General features: G+C 36.5%; 2 protein-coding genes across 2 annotated transcripts in view; one reads left to right on the forward strand and one right to left on the reverse strand.

Moving 5' to 3' along the window:
• LOC146421539 (gamma-aminobutyric acid type B receptor subunit 1-like) overlaps nucleotides 1-144 on the forward strand; it is a 13,054-nt gene extending 12,910 nt beyond the window's left edge. The window contains exon 5 of the mRNA XM_085047162.1: nucleotides 123-144. Within this exon, the coding sequence (XP_084903288.1) occupies nucleotides 123-144 (22 nt within the window). The remainder of the gene's footprint in view (nucleotides 1-122) is intronic.
• A 710-nt stretch (nucleotides 145-854) lies between these two features.
• Nucleotides 855-20,056, reverse strand: part of BRD2 (bromodomain containing 2) — a gene marked incomplete at its 3' end in the record, with an annotated part of 31,779 nt that continues 12,577 nt past the window's right edge. The window contains exons 4-9 of the mRNA XM_085047163.1: nucleotides 18,852-19,153; nucleotides 13,370-13,735; nucleotides 9,676-9,804; nucleotides 5,517-5,765; nucleotides 2,966-3,195; nucleotides 855-1,218 (exon numbers count right to left, since the gene is read on the reverse strand). Of these exons, the coding sequence (XP_084903289.1) occupies nucleotides 855-1,218; nucleotides 2,966-3,195; nucleotides 5,517-5,765; nucleotides 9,676-9,804; nucleotides 13,370-13,735; nucleotides 18,852-19,153 (1,640 nt within the window). The remainder of the gene's footprint in view (nucleotides 1,219-2,965; nucleotides 3,196-5,516; nucleotides 5,766-9,675; nucleotides 9,805-13,369; nucleotides 13,736-18,851; nucleotides 19,154-20,056) is intronic.

Raw genomic sequence — 20,056 nt, forward strand, 5'->3', positions numbered from 1 at the left:
AAATCCCAAAAAATTCCCCCAAAACATCTGATTTTTTCCCCGAAAAATCCTAATTTTTCCCTAAAAAATTCCCCAAAAAATCCCAATTTTCCCCCAAAAATTTCCCGATTTTTCCTCAATAGTTTTCCAATTTTTTCCGCGTAAATTCCCAATATTTCTCCGAAAAAATCCCAAAAAATTCCCAAAAATTGCCTATTTTCCCAAAAAAATTCCTGATTTTTTCTGCGTAAATTCCCAGTATTTCCCCCAAAAATTCCCAATTTTTCTATGAAAAATTTCCCGATTTTTTCCGCGTAAATTCCCAATATTTCCCCCAAAAAATCCCAATTTTTTCTGCGTAAATTCCAGAAAAATTCCCAAATTTTCCTGCAAAATATCCGATTTTTTCCCCAAAAAATCCCAATATTTTCCCCAAAAATTTGCGAAAAAATCCCAAAAAATTCCCAAAAAATCTGATTTTTTTCCCCAAAAATTCCCCAAAAAATCTGAATATTTTCCCCAAAAATTCGCGAAAAAATCCCAAAAAATTCCCCAAAAAATCTGATTTTTTTCCCCAAAAATTCACCAAAAAATCCCCCAAAAATCTGATTTTTTCCCTAAAAAAATCCCAATTTTTTCCTAAAATCCAAGAAAAAATCTGATTTTTTCCCAAAATTCACAAAAATCCCCTGAAAATCAGATTTTTTTCCCTTAAAAAAAAAATCCCAATTTTTCCCTAAAAAAATCCCAATTTTTTCCCGAAAAAATCCCAATAAAATCTCATTTTTTTCCTAAAAAATCCCAAAAAAATCAGATTTTTTCCCCGAAAAAATCACAATTTTTTCCCAAAAAAAATCCCCAAAAAATCCGATTTTTTTCCCAATAAAATCCCAATTTTTCCCCATAAAATTCCCAATAAAATTCCTACTTTCACTGTAGGGTTTCCTGGGTTTTTTCCTCAAACACGACAACACATATCTCTCCAACTCCCTCAAGGTCGAAGGTTTCAAGGTCTCAAAGTCGATTTCGATCTCCTCGGGGTTGGAATCCCTCAGGGAAACCTCCCTGGATTGAATAATATGAACAACTCTTCCCAATTTTTCTCCGGGAAGTTTGTTGATATCCAAACTCAACTGTCGTTTCTCGTCGTAACTCATCGGTTTGGATTCTTCTTCCTCCTCGGAATCCAGCAGGGAGGAGGGAGGAGCTGGCAGGGGAGCTTTGCATTTCTTGGAGTTTCTGGGAAAAATTAAAATAAAATAAAATAAAATAAAATAAAATAAAATAAAAATAAAATAAAATGAAATTAGGGAGAATTTTTGGGGTTTTTAGGGTTTTTTTCCTGAAAAAATCTGGTTTTTTTAGGGTTTTTTTCCTAGGAAAAGAACAAAAATTGTGGTATTTTGAGAGTTTTTTTTCATGGAAAAATTGTGAAAATTGTGGCATTTTTAGGGTTTTTTTTTCATGGAAAAATCGTGAAAATTCTGGCATTTTTAGGGGTTTTTTCCATGGAAATAGAGTGAAAATTCTGGCATTTTTAGAGGTTTTTTTCCATGGAAATAGAGTGAAAATTCTGGCATTTTAAGGATTTTTTTCCCAAAAAAATAGTGAAAACTTTAGTGGTTTTGGGGTTTTTTTTCCTGAAAAAATCTGGTTTTTTAGGGTTTTTTTTCCTGAAAAAATTGTGAAAATTGTGGCATTTTTAGAGGTTTTTTTTCCCAAAAAATAAGTGGCATTTTCCTCTCAAATTCTGGCATTTTTAGGGTTTTTTTTCCTGAAAAAATCGTGAAAATTCTGGCATTTTAAGGGTTTTTTTTCATGGAAAAATCGTGAAAATTGTGGCATTTTAAGGGTTTTTTTCCCCAAAAAAATAGTGAAAATTCTGGTGGTTTTAAGGCTTTTTTTCCCCTGAAGAAATAGTGAAAATTGCAGTGGATTTAGGAGTTTTTTCCCCCAAAATTCTGGTTTTTTAGGGTTTTTTTCCCGAAAAAATAGTGAAAATTGTGGCATTTTAAGGGTTTTTTCCCAAAAAAATAGTGAAAATTTTAGTGGTTTTGGGGTTTTTTTTCCTGAAAAAATCTGGTTTTTTAGGGTTTTTCCCGAAAAATTTTCAAAAAGCCAAAAAAATCCAAAAAAATCCTAAAGTTCCCACAAAATCCCTGAAAACCAAAAATTATTAAAAATCCTAAAAATTAAAAAAATTCCAAAAAATCCCAAAAAATCCCCAAAAATCCCCAAAAAACCACAAAAAAAATCCCCCAAAAACCACTAATTTTTTTTTATTTTAAAAAAATTCAAAAAAATCCTAAAAATTCCCAAAAAATCCCTGAAAAACAAACAAACAAAAAATTTAAAAATTAAAAAGGTCCAAAACCAAAAACCCCAAAATTCCAAAAATTCCAAAACCCCAAAATTCGAAAATCACAAAATTTTCAAAAAGCCAAAAAAATCCAAAAATCCTAAAAGTCCCAAAATCTGTGAAAACCAAAAATTATTTAAAATCCCAAAAATCCCAATAAAACCCATTCCAAAAATCCCTCCCAAAATCCTCAATTCCAAAATCCCCAAAACCACTAAATTTTTTATAAAAACCAAAAACCAAAATACCAAAATCCCTGAAAACCCCCAAAAACCCCAAAAATTAAAAATCCAAAAATTCCAAATTCCAAAATCCCAAAATTCCAAAACTTCCTCAAAATCCCCAAAACATCTCCAAAACCACTAAATTTAATTTAAAAACAAAAATCCTATAAATCCCCAAAATCCCTGAAAACCCCCCAAAACCCCTAAAATTAAAAATCCAAAAATCCACCCAAAAATCCCCCAAAAACCACTATTTTTTTAATTTAAAACCAAAAACTTAAAATTCCCAAAATCCCTGAAAACCCAAAAATAAAAAATTTAAAAATTCCAAAAAATCCAAAAAAAATCCAAAAAAAATCCCAAAAAATCCCAAAAAATCCCAAAAACCCCCCAAAAAACTCACTTAGATCCTCCTCCTGCAGCCTTCTTCGCCCTCCTGCTCTGAGCCTGTCGGGATCGACTCTCCCTGGAATCTTCATCAGTCATTCCTCCTCCTCCTCCTCCTCCTCCTCCTGCTGCTGCTCTGCCTTTGTGCTTCTCTGACTTCTTCTTCTTCCTCTTCTCCCGTTTCCTCTTGGGTTTGCACACTGGGCCCTGGGAAAGGGCAGCCAGCTGCTCGTGCACTGCTCGAAGCTGGGGGGAAATAAAAAAAAATTGGAATTTTTGGGATTTTTTACGATTTTTCTGCGATTTTTTATGATTTTTAGCGATTTTTTGAGGAATTTTTGGCATTTTTTATGATTTTTCGAGGCTTTTTTACCATTTTTTCACGACTTTTTATTATTTTTCTGGGATTTTTTACTTTTTTTCCCCATTTTTTATGTATTTTTTGGTGATTTTTTGCCCTATTTTTTGCTATTTTCTTAGGGATTTTTTGCTATTTTTTTGGGGTTTTTTGGGGATTTTTTCAGATTTTTTCCCTATTTTTCTGTGATTTTCAGCAATATTTTGGGGATTTTTTCCCTACTTTTTGAGGTTCTTTAATAGTTTTTTTCCTACTTTTTCGTGATTTTTTCCCTACATTTTGATGATTTTTTTGCTATTTTTGGTAGATTTTTCTTGTATTTTCTGTGATTTTTTTGCTATTTTTTGGGGATTTTGGAACATTTTTTCCGGAGATTTTTTAGGGATTTTTTTGCTATTTTTCTGTGGTTTTCCCACTTCCTCTTCTCCCGTTTCCTCTTGGGTTTGCACACTGGGCCTGAGAGAGCAGCCAGCTGAGAGTGCACTGCTCAGAGCTGGGAAAAATCCAAAAAATTTGGGATTTTTGGATGAGAAACCTAAAAAAAACGCGATTTTTTTACCATTTTCTTGGATTTTTTACGATTTTTTTACTATTTTTCTGGGATTTTTCACGGTTTTTTGGTGACCATTAAAAAATTTTTTGGCCATTTTTGAATGGACTGTTTTGCGATTTTTTTCTGTTTTCTATGGATTTTTTGGGTTATTTTTTGGGATTTTTGGATGAATTTTGCGATTGTTTGAGTATTTTTTAGGGATATTTTGGGGATTTTTTTCTGATTTTTTTGCCGCTTTTCGTGGTTTTTTTGAGAGATTTTTCTCCTACTTTTGGTGGATATTTTGGGGGATGTTTTGGAGATTTTTTACTGGTTTTTTTGGGGGGATTATTTTAGAGATTTTTAGAGATTTTTTGGGAATTTTTAAAGATACTTTTGGGATTTTTTTGCAATTAAAAAAAAATTTTTGGCAATATTTTTTGCTATTTTTTGGGGTTTTTTTAGGGATTTTTTTGCTATTTTTTCCTATTTTTTGTGATTTTTTGGTGATTTTTTCCTATTTTTTCCCTATTTTTCTGTGATTTTCAGCAATATTTTTGGAATTTTTTCCCTATTTTTTGGGGATTTTTTCCTATTTTTTGGGTAGATTTTTTAAAATTTTCTGTGATTTTTTGGGGAGTTTTTGCTATTTTTGAAGGATTTTTTGCAATATTTTTACGATTTCTTTGTCACTTCTTGGAATTTTTTCGGTGATATTTTCTGCTATTTTTTGGTGATTTTTTAAAAGATTTTTTAGGATTTTTTGGGTGGATTTTTTTTAGAGTTTTTCTGGAATTTTTCCACAGTTTTCCCGGAATTTTTCTAGCAATATTTCCAAAATTTTTCTGGAATTTTCCCAGCAATGTTTCCAGAATTTTCCCAGAATTTTCCCGTAATCTTTCCAAAATTCTTCCACCAATATTTCCGGAATTTTCCCATAATTTTCCCGCAATTTTTATGGAATTTTCCCAGAAGTTTTCCAGAATTCTCCTGGAATTTTTCCCGGTATTTTCCCAGAGTTTTCCTGGAAATTTCCCGGAATTTTTCTGGAAGTTTTCCAGCAACATTTCAAAAATTTTTCCACAATTTTCCTGGAATTTTCCCAGCATTTTTCCAACAATATTTCCAGAAATTTCCAGGAATTTTCCTGGAATTTTTCCCGAATTTTTCTGGAATTTTCCCAGCAACATTTCCAGAATTTTTCCAGCAATAATTCCATCATTTTTCCCCGAATTTTTCTGGAATTTTTCCACCGTTTTCCTGGAAATTTTCCATAATTTTCCAGGAACTTTCCCAATATTTTCCCGCAATTTTTCCAGAATTTTCCAGGAATTTCCCCATAATTTTCCCACAATTTCCTGGAAATTTCCCGGAATTTTCCCAAAATTTTTTTTTAAAATTTTCCTGGAATTTTTCCATCATTTCCCCGGAATTTTCCTGGAGCATTTCCATCAATTTTCCAGGAACTTTCCCAATATTTTCCTTGAATTTTTCCACGATTTTCCTGGAATTTTTCCATCATTTCCCCGGAATTTTCCTGGAGTATTTCCATCCATTTTCCAGGAACTTTCCCAATATTTTCCTGGAATTTTTCCACGATTTTCCTGGATTTTTTTTTTCATTTTTCCCGGAATTTTTCCCATAATTTTCCCGGATTTTTTTGGGAATTCTCCCCACCTGCTCCTGCAGCTCGGCCAGCCTGTTGGCTCTCTCCTCCTCGGAATCTGACGACTCCTCTGACTCCGTGGAGCTTTCGGTGGAACTTTCCTCATCCTCATCCTCCTCCTCCTCCTCCTCCTCATCCTCATCCTCCGACGAAGATTCCTCCGAGGAGGATTTGGGAATTGCCATGGCAGCCAGAGCCGAGGAGCTGCTGGAGTCTTGGGGCTCGTCTGGCATTTTGGCGTAACTGAACTCGAAAACATCCTGGAAAAATTTGGGATTTTCAGAGAAATTTTAAAGTCTAATCCCAAAAAATCCCGAAATTCTAGCGCAAAAATCCCAAAAATTCCATCGTTTTCTGATCATCTGATGTGGAAAAAAGGCTCTGAATGTCAAAAATCTTCAGGATTTCATCCCAAAAATTCCAAGATTGCATCCCAAAATTCCTCAAGATTCTATCCCTAAAATTCCCAAAATTCCATCCCAAAAATCCCCAGGATTTCATCTCGAAAATTGCAAAAATTCTGTCCCAAAATCCCCAAAATTCCATCCCAAAAATCCTGAAGAGTCTATCCCTAAAATCTGCAAAATTTCATCCCAAAAATTGCCAAGATTTCATCCCAAAAATAGCCAAAATTATATCCAAAAATCCCCAAAATTCCGTATCAAAAATCCCCAGAATTCAATCCAAAAAATCCCCAAAATTTCATCCTAAAAGTCCCAAAACTTCCTGATCATCCAACGTGGGAAAAAAAAGGCTCCAAATCCCAAAAATCCCCAGGATTTCATTCCTAAAACTTCCCCAAATTTCCATCCCAAAAATCCCCAAATTCCATCCCAAAAACCCTCCGAGGAGGATTTGGGAATTGCCATGGCAGCCAGAGCTGAGGAGCTGCTGGAGTCCTGGGGCTCGTCTGGCATTTTGGCAGAGCTGAACTCGAAAACATCCTAAAAAATTTGGAAATTTTGGGAATGTTGGGATTGTGGGAAAAATCTGAAGTCAAATAATGAAAATTTCCAGAATTTCGTAGTAAAAATCCCTGAAATTCTATCATTTTCTGATGATTTAATGTGGGAAAAAAGGCAAAAAAATCCCAAAAATGCCCAGAATTCCATCCTAAAAATCCTGAAGATTCTATCCCTAAAATCCCCAAAATTCCATGGTTTTCTGATCATCAAATGTGGGAAAAAAGGCAAAAAATCCCAAAAATCCCGAGAATTTCATTCCAAAAATTTCCAAGATTTCATCTCAAAAATCCCCAGGATTTCATTCCTAAAAATCTCCAAAATTTCACCCCAAAAATTCTGAGCAATGATCCCAAAAAACCCCAAAATTCTAGTGCAAAAATCCCAAAAATTCCATTGTTTTCTGCTGATTCAATGTGGAAAAAAAGGCTCTAAATACTCAAAATCTTCAAGATTTCATCCCAAAAATCCCAAAATTCCATCCCAAAAATCCTCAAAATCCTCAGAGCTGAGGAGCTGCTGGAATCTTGGGGTTCATCTGGCATTTTGGCAGAGCTGAACTCGAAAACATCCTGGAAAAATTTGGGAATTTTGGGATTTCTGGGAAAATTCCAGAGTCTAATCCCAAAAAACCTTGAAATTCTGGCAACCTGGAGTTTCCTGGCCACAGCCACCATGTTGTGATTGGGAGGATTGTATTTGTAGAAAAAAAAAATCACTAAAAATCCCAAAAAAACCCCCCAAAAAACCCCAAAAATCCAGAAACAAATCCTAAAAAATTCCCATAAAATTCTCTAAAATTCCCTAAACCCCCCCAAAAATCCCATAAAATTCTCTAAAATCCCCTAAAAATTCAGAAAAATCCTTTAAAATTCTAAAAATAATAAAAAATTCCTGAAAAAAAATCCCTAAAAATTCCCAAAAAATTCCCCAAAAAATCCATTAAAAAACTCAAAAAATCCCAAAAAACCCCAAAAAATCCCCAAAATCCCCAAAAAGCCCTAAACTCTCTAAAAATAATTTTTAAAGAAATCCAAAAAAATTCCCTAGAAAACCCTAAAAGTCCAAAAAAAATCTGTAAAAATTCCCCAAAAATCCCCCCAAAATCCCAAAAAACCAAAAAAAAAAAATCCCAAAAAAATCCCCCAAAAAAGTCCATTAAAAATCTGTTGAAAGTCCCTAAAAATTCTCTAAAATCCCCAAAAACCTCAAAATCCCCAAAAAACCTCAAAAAACCCCCAAAAAATTGCTAAAAAATCCCAAAAATACCACAAAAAATCCCCAAAATACCACAAAAAATCCCAAAAATACCACAAAAAATCCCAAAAATACCACAAAAAATCCCAAAAAATCCCGAAAAAATTCCCAAAAATCCCATTTTTTTTCCATTTTCCCCAGAAACTTTGTTAATTCCCACCTGGAGTTTCCTGGCCATGGCCACCACGTCGTGATCAGGATTGTATTTGTAAACAAAAAATCCCCCAAAAATCTCAGAAAAATCCTTAAAAATCCCCCCAAAAATGTTTAAAAATAAAAAAAAAAAATTCAAAACTAATTTAAAAATCCCTAAAAAAAAAATTCCTAAAACCCCCAAAAAAGCCCTAAAAATCCCCAAAAAATCCATTAAAAATCCCTAAAAAATTCTCTAAAAAATCCATTAAAAATCCCCAAAATATATTAAAAAAAATCCCCAAAAACCCTAAAAAATCCACAAAAAATCTCAGAAAAATTCCCCCAAAATCCCCAAAAAAGCTCAAAAAATCAATTAAAAATCCCCCAAAAATTTTACAAAAAATCCCAAAACACTTTGAAAAAATCCCCAAAAAACCCCAAAAATTCCCTAAAAAATCCCCAAAACCCTCAAAAAAATCTCCAAAAAATCTCTAAAAAATTGCAAAAATCCATTAAAAATCCCCAAAAAAACCCCTAAAAAATCTGAAAAAAATCCATTAAAAATACCTCAAAAAAGTCTAAAGAAAAAACCTCAAAAAACCTCAAAACATCTCTAAAAAAATCCCCAAAAAATCCCTAAAAAAATCCAAAAAAATTCTAAAAAAATCCCAAAATTCCCCCAAAACCCCCCAATTTTTTTTTTCCTGATTTTTTTTTTTTTTTAGGAATTCCCACCTGGAGTTTCCTGGCCATGGCCACCACGTCGTGATCGGGAGGATTGTATTTGTAAACAAAAAATCCCTAAAAATCCCCAAAAAAAACCCCAAAAATTCCCCAAAAAATCCAGAAACAAATCCTAAAAAATCCCCCAAAAATGGCATAAGATTCCCTAAAAATACCCCAAAAAATCCCATAAAATTACCTAAAAATCCCCAAAAAATCCCCAAAATTCTCAGAAAAATCCTTAAAAATTCCTAAAAATAATAAAAAATCCCCAAAAAATCCATTAAAAACCCCCAAAAAAATCCCAAAAAATCCCAAAAATCCAAGAAAAAAACCCCTAAACTCTCTAAAAGTAAGTTTTAAAAATCCCTTTAAAAAAATCCCAAAAAATTCCCTAAAATACCCTCAAAAATCCCCAAAAAATCCCTAAAAACCCCACAAAATTCCCTAAAAATGTCCTAAAAATACCCCAAAAATTCCCATAAAATTCCCTAAAAATCCAAAAAAAATCCCCAAAATTCTCAGAAAAATCCTTAAAATTTCCTAAAAATAATAAAAAATCCCTGGAAAAAAATCCTTAAAAATTCCCAAAATTCCATAAAAATCCCAAAAATCCATTACAACCCCCAAAAATCCCAAAATTCCCCAAAATCCAAGAAAAAACCCCTAAACTCTCTAAAAGTAAGTTTTAAAAATCCCTTTAAAATCCCAAAAAATCCCTAAAACCCTCAAAAATCCCCAAAAAATCCCTAAAACCCCACAAAATTCCCTAAAAATGTCCTAAAAATAACCCAAAAATTCCATAAAATTCCTAAAACAAAAAAAATCCCCAAAATTCTCAGAAAAATCCTTAAAATTTCCTAAAAATAATAAAAAATCCCTGGAAAAAAATCCCTAAAAATTCCCAAAAAATTCCATAAAAATCCCAAAAAATTCCCTAAAAAACCCTCAAAAATCCCCAAAAAATCCCTAAAAAAAAAAAAAAAAAATCATAAAAAATCCTTAAAAAACCCCAAAAAATCCCAAAAAATTCCACAAAATTCCCAAAAATCCCCAACAACCCCACAATTTTTTTTTTCTTAGGAATTCCCACCTGGAGTTTCCTGGCCATGGCCACCACGTCGTGGTCAGGAGGATTATATTTGTAGCAATTGGAAAACATCAACCGAACGTCGGCGGCGAATTCCTGCGCGTCGCGATAGTCGCGATTCTCCATCTTCCTCTGCGGGGAGAAATGGGGAAAAGTTATTCCCAAAATGTGGGAAATCGTGGGGAAGTTGGTTGAAAAAAATTTGGGGAAGTTGGGGAAAAATTGGGGGAAATTTGGGGAAAAATTGGGCAAAAATTTGGGAGAAATCGGGCAAAAATTCCAGAAAAATTGGGCAAAAATTTGGGAAAAATTGGGGGAAATTTGGCGAAAATTGGGCAAAAATTCCAGAAAAATTGGGCAAAAATTCCAGAAAAATTGGGAAAAAATTCAGGAGAAATCGGCCAAAAATTCGGGAAAAATCAGCCAAAATTCGGGGAAAATTGGCCAAAATTCAGGGAAAGCTGGGCAAAAATTCGGGGAAAATTGGGCAAAAATTCACGAAAAATTGGGCAAAAATTCACGAAAAATTGGGCAAAAATTCGAGAAAAATTGGCTAAAATTTTGGGGAAAACATCAACCGAACGTCGGCGGCGAATTCCTGCGCGTCGCGATAGTCGCGATTCTCCATCTTCCTCTGCGGGGAAAAAATGGGGAAAAATTATTCCCAAAATGTGGGAAATGGGCTGAAAAAATTCTGGAGAAATTGGGGAAAAATTGGGCAAAAACTTGGGAGAAATTGGGCAAAAATTTGGGGAAAATTGGGCAAAAAAATTGGGGAAAATTCAGGGAAAATTGGCAAAAAATTTGGGAAAAATTGGCCAAAATTCCAGGAAAATTGGGCAAAAATTCCAGAAAAATTGGGTAAAAATTCACAAAAAATTGGCCAAAAATCGGGAAAAATCAGTCAAAATTCTGGGAAAAATTGGCCAAAAAGTCGGGAAAAATCACCCAAAAATCATAATTTTCATTGTGGTTCAAACCTCGTCCTGAAGGTTTTAAAATTCCAGGAAAATTCCCCAAAAATTCTGGGAAAATCTGCCCAAAAGATTCCAGGAAAATTCCCAAAAAATTCTGGGAAAATCTCCCTAAAAATTCCGGGAAAAATCAACCAAAAATTCCGCAAAAATCGGCCAAAAATTCCGGAGAAATTGGCCAAAAATTCCAGAAAAATCGGCCAAAAATTCACAAAAAATTGGGCAAAAATTCGAGAAGAATTGGTCAAAATTCTGGGAAAATTGGGCCAAAATTCTGGGGAAAATTGGTCAAAATTCCAGGAAAAATCAGCCAAAAATTCGGGAAAAATCACCCAAAAATCATAATTTTCACGGTGGTTTAAATCTTGTCCTGAACGTCTCAAAATTCTGGGAAATTTTCAAAAAGTTCTGGGAAAATCTCCCCAAAAATTCAAGGAAAAATTCCCCAAAAATTTGGGAAAATTGGGCAAAAATTTGGGGAAAATCAGCCAAAAATTCAGGGAAAATTGGGCAAAAATTTGGGCAAAAATTTTTATTTTCATCATAGGAAACTGGGAAAATTCCCCAAAATCCTCACCTTGATGATGTTGAAATCCATGGAAGTTTTGCTTCCCAAATCCCTCAAAATCCTGGGAAAATTCCCAAAAAATCCTTACCTTGATGTTGCCGCAACTGCTTCATGCCCACTTAAAAAATTCTTTAAAAATTCCTAAAAAATCCTAAAAAATTTCTAAAAATTCTGGAAAAATTCCCAAAAATTCTCACCTTGATGGTGTTGAGATCCATGGGAGTTTTGCTTCCCAAACACCTCAAAATCCTGGGAAAATCCTCACTGCAATCTGCACTAAAACCTTTCGCAACCACTTGAAAAATCCGAAAAAAATCGAAAAAAAATCGAAAAAAAATCCAAAAAATTTGAAAAAAAATTTGGAAAAATCTGGAAAAATTCCCAAAAATCCCTACCTTGATGGTGCTGAGATCCATGGGATGCTTGATGATCTCATGATAATCATGCAGCCCCAAAGCCGACGCATCCACCGGCTTGTAGAACGGCCAAGCGTACGCCGCATCAAAACACTTAAAAAATCCAAAAAAATTCCTAAAAAATCCTAAAAAATTCCCAAAAATTCCAAAAAAAATTCCCAAAAATTCTCACCTTGATGGTGTTGACATCCATGGGAGTTTTGCTTCCCAAACCCCTCAAAATCCTGGGAAAATTCCCAAAAAATCCTCACCTTGATGTTGCCGCAATCGTTTTGCGACCACTTAAAAAATCCAGAAAAAATTCGTAAAAAATCCTAAAAAATTCCCAAAAATTCTGGAAAAATTCCCAAAAATCCTCACCTTGATATTGTTCAGATCCATGGGAGTTTTGCTTCCTAAACACCTCAAAATCCTGGGAAAATCCTCACTGCAATCTGCACTAAAACCTTTCGCGACCACTTGAAAAATCCGAAAAAAATCGAAAAAAAATCGAAAAAAATCCAAAAAAAATCGGGAAAATTCCCAAAAAATTCCCCAAAATCCCTACCTTGATGGTGCTGAGATCCATGGGATGCTTGATGATCTCATGATAATCGTGCAGCCCCAAAGCCGACGCATCCACCGGCTTGTAGAACGGCCAAGCGTACGCCGCATCTGAACACTTAAAAAATCCCCAAAAAAATCCTAAAAAAATTCTAAAAAAATCCCAAAAATTCAAAAAAATTTCCCATAAATTCTTACCTTGATGGTGTTGAGATCCATGGGAGTTTTGCTTCCCAAACCCCTGAAAATCCTGGGAAAATTCCCAAAAAATCCTCACCTTGATGTTGCCGCAATCGTTTCGCGACCACTTAAAAAATCCGAAAAAAATTCCTAAAAAATCCTAAAAAATTCCCAAAAATTCTGGAAAAAATCCCAAAAATCCTCACCTTGATGGTGTTGAGATCCATGGGAGTTTTGCTTCCCAAACCCCTCAAAATCCTGGGAAAATCCTCACTGCAATCTGCACTAAAATCTTTCGCGACCGCTTAAAAAACCCGAAAAAAATCGAAAAAAAATCGAAAAAAATCCAAAAAAAATCCAAAAAAAATCGGGAAAAATCCCAAAAAATTCCCAAAAATCCCTACCTTGATGGTGCTGAGATCCATGGGATGCTTGATGATCTCATGATAATCATGCAGCCCCAAAGCCGACGCGTCCACCGGCTTGTAGAACGGCCAAGCGTACGCCGCATCTGAACACTTAAAAAAATCCTAAAAAAATCCTAAAAAATCCTAAAAAATTCTGGAAAAAATCCCAAAAATTCCCAAAAAATTCCCAAAAATTCTCACCTTGATGGTGTTGAGATCCATGGGAGTTTTGCTACCCAAACTCCTCAAAATCCTGGGAAAATTCCCAAAAAATCCTCACCTTGATGTTGCCGCAGTAGTTTCGCAGCCACTTAAAAAATCCGAAAAAAATTCATAAAAAATGGAAAAAAAATCCTAAAAATTCCCAAAAAATCCCAAAAAATTCCCAAAAATCCCTACCTTGATGATGCTGAGATCCATGGGAGTTTTGCTACCCAAACTCCTGAAAATCCTGGGAAAATCCTCACTGCAATCTGCACTAAAACCTTTCGCAACCACTTGAAAAATCCGAAAAAAATTCGTAAAAAATCAAAAAAAAATCGAAAAAAAATCCAAAAAAAATCGAAAAAATTCCCAAAAAATTCCCAAAAAATTCCCCAAAATCCCTACCTTGATGGTGCTGAGATCCATGGGATGCTTGATGATCTCATGATAATCATGCAGCCCCAAAGCCGACGCGTCCACCGGCTTGTAGAAGGGCCAAGCGTACGCCGCGTGTTTTTTGGACAACAGCTCCTTCAAGATGCCGTTGCAATATTTCAGCTGCTCGGAAAGTTTTCCCTTTTTGGAGGTTTGGTGCTGCTGGGAGTCTGGGAGGTCTTTCCTGGGGGGTTTGATGGGTCGGCCGCTCTCCCTCCTGGCTGGGATTTTGGAGGATTTGGGGTTTTCCAGAGGGGAGGATTCGCCGCCGCTGGTGGCGATGATGGCCGTGGTGGTGGGAGTGGTGGTGTCGGCTTTGCGCTTCACGCCTTTTTTCTGGGGGGAAAAAACAGGGATTTTGAGAAAAAATGAAGTGAAATTTCTTTCATTTAAGTGTTAAATGAGACCTGAAAATTTGGAGCAAAATTTGGGACCCAAAATCCCATTCTGGGAGCCAAAATTCCATCGCAAAACCCTAAATTTCGTCTGAAAAATTCCATTGCGAAACCCAAAATTCCATCCTGAAATTTCATTCCTAACATCCTGAATCTCATTCCAGGACCCAAAATCCCATTTTGGGATCTAAATTCCCATTTTAGGACCCAAAATTCCATTCCAGGAGCCAAAATTCCATCCCTAAATCCCAATTTTGGCACTCGAAATTCCCATTCCGAGACCCAAAAATCTAATTCCAGGACCCTAAATCCCATTTCTAGATCCTAAATCCCATTTCTAGATCCTAAACTTCATTCCTAAACCCCAAATCCCATTCCAAAATTCCCATTTTAGGACCCAAAATTCCCATTTTAAGACCCCAAAATCCCAATCCACCCACGATGATGGTGCTGGTGGGAGTGGTGGTGTCGGCTTTGCGCTTCACGCCTTTTTTCTGGGGGGAAAAATCAGGGATTTTGAGCAGAAATTCAATAGGATTTCTTGTTTTGAAGGGTTAAATGAATCCTGAAAATTTGGAGTTGATTTTGGGATCCTAAGTTTCATTTCAAGACTGAAATTCTAGTAAAAAATCCAAATTCTGGCATTAAAAATCCCATTCCGAGACCCTAAATTCCCATTTTAGGATCCTAAATTCCATTCCAAGACCCAAAAATCCCATTCTAGGATCTAAATTCCAATCCAGGATCCAAAATTCCATCCCTAAATCCCAATTCTGGCACTCAAAATTCCATTCCAAGACCCAAAAATCCCATTCCAGAAACCTAAATCCCATTCCAAGACCCTAAATCCCATTTCTAGATCCTAAATTTCATCCCTACATCCCAAATTCTATTCCAAAATTCCCATTTCAGGACCCAAAATTCCCATTTTACGACCCCAAAATCCCATTCTAGGATCCTAAATTCCATTCTAGACCCCAAATCTCATTCCAGGAGTCAAAATTCCATCCCTAAATCCCAATTCCGACACTCAAAATCCCATTTCTGGATCCCAAATCTCAGTCCTAAACCCCAAACTCCATCCCAGAACCCAAAATCACATTCCAAGACCCAAAATTCCATCCCTAAATCCCAATTCTGGCACTGAAAATCCTATTCCAGGACCCAAAATTCCCATTTTAGGACCCAAAATTCCCATTTTAGGACCCAAAATTCCCATTTCAGGACCCCAAAATCCCAATCCACCCACGATGATGGTGCTGGTGGGAATTATCTGGGGGAAAAATTAGGGATTTTGAGTAGAAATTCAATAGGATTTCTTGTTTTGAAGGGTTAAATAAGTCCTGAAAAGTTGGAGTTGATTTTGGGATCCTAAATTTCATTTCAAGACCCAAATTCTAGTAAAAAAATCCCAATTCTGGCATTAAAAATTCTATTCCGACACCCTAAATTCCCATTTCAAGACCCCAAATTCCATTTCAAAACCCTAAATTCTATTCCAGGATCCTAAATTCCATTTCTAGATATTCAATTCCAATCCAGGATCCCAAAATTCCATCCCTAAATCCCAATTCTGACACCCAAAATTCCATTCCAAGACCCAAAATCCCAATCCAGGACCCCAAATCCCATTTTCGGATCTAAATTCCCATTTCTTGACCCCAAATCCCATTTCTAGATCCTAAATCTCACTCCAGGAGTCAAAATTCCATCCCTAAATCCCAATTCTGGCACTGAAAATCCCATTCCAGGACCCTAAATTCCATTTTTGGATCCTAAATTCTATTCCAGGACCCAAAATTTCAGCCAAAAATTCCACTCCAAACATCCTAAATCTCATTCCAGGACCCTAAATCCCATTTTGGGATCTAAATTCCCATTTTAGGACCCTAAATGCCATTTCTAGATCCAAAATTCCATCCCTGAATCCCCATTCTGGCACTCAAAATTCCCCTTCCGAGACCCAAAAATCCCATTCCGAGACCCTAAATTCCATTTCCAGATCCTAAATTTCATTCCTAAACCCCAAATCCCATTCTAGGAGCCAAAATTCCATCGCAAAACCCTAAATTTCGTGCGAAAAATTCCATTGCGAAACCCAAAATTCCACCCTGAAATTTCATTCCTAACACCCTGAATCTCATTCCAGGACCCTAAATCCCATTTTGGGATCCAAATTCCCATTTTAGGACCCAAAATCCCATTTCTAGATCCAAAATTCCATCCCTAAATCCCAATTCTGGCACTTGAAATTCCAATCCAAAACCCTAAATCCTATTCCAAGACCCTAAATCCCATTTTTAGATCCTAAATTTCATTCCTAAACCCCAAATCCCATTCCAAAATTCCCATTCCAAGACCATAAATTCTATTTCTAGATCCTAAATTCCAATCCAAAACCCAAAATTCCCATTCCAAGACCCTAAATCCCATTTCTAGATCCTAAATCTCATTCCTACACCCCAAATCCCATTCCAAAATTCCCACTTTAGGACCCAAAATTCCCATTTCAGGACCCAAAATTCCCATTTTAGGACCCAAAATTGCCATTTCAGGACCCCAAAATCCCAATCCACCCACGATGATGGTGCTGGTGGGAATTTTCTGGGGGAAAAATTAGGGATTTTGAGTAAAAATTCAATAGGATTTCTTGTTCTGAAGGGTTAAATAAGTCCTGAAAATTTGGAGGAAATTTTAGGATCCTAAGTTTCATTTCAAGACCCAAATTCAATTAAAAAATGCAAATTCCAGCATTCAAAATTCCCATTCCGAGACCCTAAATTCCCATTTCAAGACCCCAAATTCCATTTCAAAACCCTAAATTCTATTCCAGGATCCTAAATTCCATTTCTAGATATTAAATTCCAATCCAGGATCCCAAAATTTCATCCCTAAATCCCAATTCTGGCACCCAAAATTGCATTCCAAGACCCAAAATTCCCAATCCAGGACCCCAAATCCCATTTTCGGATCTAAATTCCCATTTCTTGACCCCAAATCCCATTTCTGGATCCTAAATCTCATTCCAGGAGTCAAAATTCCATCCCTAAATCCCAATTCTGGCACTGAAAATCCCATTCCAAGACCCTAAATTCCATTTTTGGATCCTAAATTCTATTCCAGGACCCAAAATTTCAGCCAAAAATTCCATTCCAAACATCCTCAATCTTATTCCAGGACCCTAAATCCCATTTTGGGATCTAAATTCCCATTTTAGGACCCAAAATTCCATTCCAAGACCCAAAATTCCATCCCTAAATCCCAATTCTGGCACCCAAAATTCCCATTCCAAGACCCAAAAATCCCATTCTGAGACCCTAAATCCCATTGCTAGATCCTAAATCTCATCCCTAAACCCCAAATCCCATTCCAAAATTCCCATTTTAGGACCCAAAATTCCCATTTCAGGACCCAAAATTCCCATTTCAGGACCCAAAATTCCCATTTCAGGACCCCAAAATCCCAATCCACCCACGATGATGGTGCTGGTGGGAATTTTCTGGGGGAAAAATTAGGGATTTTGAGCAGAAATTCAATAGGATTTCTTGTTTTGAAGGGTTAAATAAGTCCTGAAAATTTGGAGTTGATTTTGGGATCCTAAGTTTCATTTCAAGACCCAAATTCTGTCCAAAAATGCAAATTCTGGCACTGAAAATTCCATTCTGAAACCCAGAAATCCCATTTCAAGACCCCAAATTCCATTTCAAAACCCTAAATTCTATTCCAGGATCCTAAATTCCATTTCTAGATATTAAATTCCAATCCAGGACCCCAAAATTCCATCCCTGAATCCCAATTCTGGCACTCAAAATTCCCATTCCAAGACCCAAAAATCCCAATCCAGGACCCCAAAAATCCCATTTTCGGATCTAAATTCCCATTTCTTGACCCAAAATCCCATTTCTAGATCCTAAATCTCATTCCAGGAGCCAAAACTCCCATTCCAGGACCCCAAATTACCCTAAAATTCCCAAAATTTCCCCCAAAATTCCTAAAATCTCCAAAATCCTCTCCAAAAGTCCCCAAAACTCCCCCAAAAACTCCACAAATCCTCTCCAAATCAGCCCAAATATCCCAAAAAGTCCCCAAAAATCCCCCAAATCTCCCCCAAAAAATCTCCAAAATCCACTGCAAAAATCAAAAAAAATCTTGCAAATCCCCCCAAAAAATCCCCAAAAATTCCTTAAAAACCCCAAATATTCCAAACCCTCCCAAATCACCCCAAAATCCTAAACCTGCCCCAAACTTCCCAAAACCCCCAAAATCTCCCCCAAAAATAAAAAGATCTCACAAACCCCTGTAAAACCCCCAAAACCCCAAAATCCCCCAAAACCCAAAACTCCCCCAAAACCCCCAAACTCCAAAACCCTAAAACCCCAAAATCCCAAAATTCTCCCAAAACCCCAAAAATCCCCTAAAAATCCCCCAATCCCCCAAAAACCCAAAATTTCCCAAAACCCCAAAATTTACCCAAATCCCCCAAAAACCCCAAAAATCCCCCAAATCCCCTAAAACCCCAAAAACCCCAAAATCCCCAAAATCCCTCAAAACCCCCCAAAACCCCAAAACTCCAAAACCCACCAAAAAATCCCAAAACCCCCAAAACCCCCCAAAATCGCCCCAATCTCCTCCCCCAAAAATCCCAAAAATTCCACTCACCCCAAAACCCCCAAATCCCCAAAACCCCCAAAAACCCCAAAACCCAAAAATCCCCTAAAAAACACCCAAATCCCCCAAATCCCAAAACCTAAAATCCCAAAACTCCCCAAAAAACCCCAAAACCCAAAAAAACCTCCCCCCAAAACCCCAAAATCCCCCAAATCCCCCTAAAACCCCCAAACCCCAAAATTCCCTCAAAACCCCAATTCCCCAAAACCCCTCCAAACCTCAAACCCTAAAACCCCCAAAATTCCCCAAATCCCCCAAAAATCCTCCTAAAACCCCAAAATTTCAAAATCCCCCAAATCTCCCCCATCTCCCCCTAAAATTCACCAAACTCCCAAATCTCCCAAATCCCCAAAATTTCCAAAACCCCCAAAACCCCCCAAAAACCTCACCTTAGCCACGGGCTGGCTGGGCGCCGGCAGCACGGCCGAACTGACGCTGCTCCCCGAATTATTGGGATTATTCCCATTATTGTTATTAGGATTATTATTAGGATTATTCCCGGGAATTGCGGGGTGACTCCCGGGAATGTTGGGGTGCAGAGGCTTCAGCAGGGGCGAGGAGATGACCCCAGGGTGGGGCAGAGGGAGGATGGTGCTCGTGGGCAGTTCGGGGAATCCCGAGGGTTGAGAGACGGAGGAGACGGCGGGGACCTGCTGGGCCAGGGGGGAGCTGGGCAGGCTGGCCAGGAGAGCTGCGAAAAAGGAGAAATAATAATTAATTTTTGGGATTGGGAATGAGGAAATACAAGAAACCTGAAAATTCCAGGAGAAAATCTGAAAATTCAGTGAAAAAATGTGAAAATTTGGTGGAAAAACCTGAAAATTCGGTGAAAAAAATGTGAAAATTTGGTGAAAAAACCTAAATATTTGGTGAAAAAACCTGAAAATTCGGCAAAAAACCTAAATATTTGGTGGAAAAACCTGAAAATTCGGCAAAAAAACCCTAAATATTTGGCGGAAAAACCTGAAAATTCGGTGAAAAAAACTAAATATTCGGTGAAAAAACCTAAACATTTGGTGGAAAAACCTAAATATTTGGTGGAAAAATCTGAATATTTGGTAGAAAAACGTGAAAATTCAGTGAAAAAAACTAAATATTTGGTGGGAAAACCTGAATATTCAGTGGAAAAACCTGAAAATTCGGCAAAAAAACCCTAAATATTCGGCGGAAAAACCTGAAAATTCGGTGGAAAAACGTGAAAATTCGGTGAAAAAAACTGAAAATTTGGTGAAAAAACATGAAATTTCGATGAAAAAAACCTGAAAATTCTGTGAGAAAAAGTGAAAGTTCTGTGAGAAAATCTGAAAATTCTGTGAAAATACCTGAAAATTCTGAGAAAAAACCTGAAAATTCTGGGAAAAAACCTGAAAATTCCACAAAAACCCCTAAAAATTCTGTGAAAAAACCTAAAACTTCTGGGGAAAAAATCTAAAAATTTGGCAAAAAACCCTAAAAATTCTATGAAAAAACCTAAAAATTCTATGGGATGAGAGGAGAGAGCAGGGAGCTGCTGGGCCAGGGGGGAGCTGGGCAGGCTGGCCAGGAGAGCTGCGAAAAAGAGAAAAAAAATAATTAATTTTTGGGAATTAGAAGT

The sequence above is a fragment of the Lichenostomus cassidix genome, unplaced genomic scaffold (genome assembly GCF_008360975.1).
Source record: "Lichenostomus cassidix isolate B80296 unplaced genomic scaffold, HeHo_3.0 HiC_scaffold_33, whole genome shotgun sequence".
NCBI lineage: Eukaryota > Metazoa > Chordata > Aves > Passeriformes > Meliphagidae > Lichenostomus > Lichenostomus cassidix.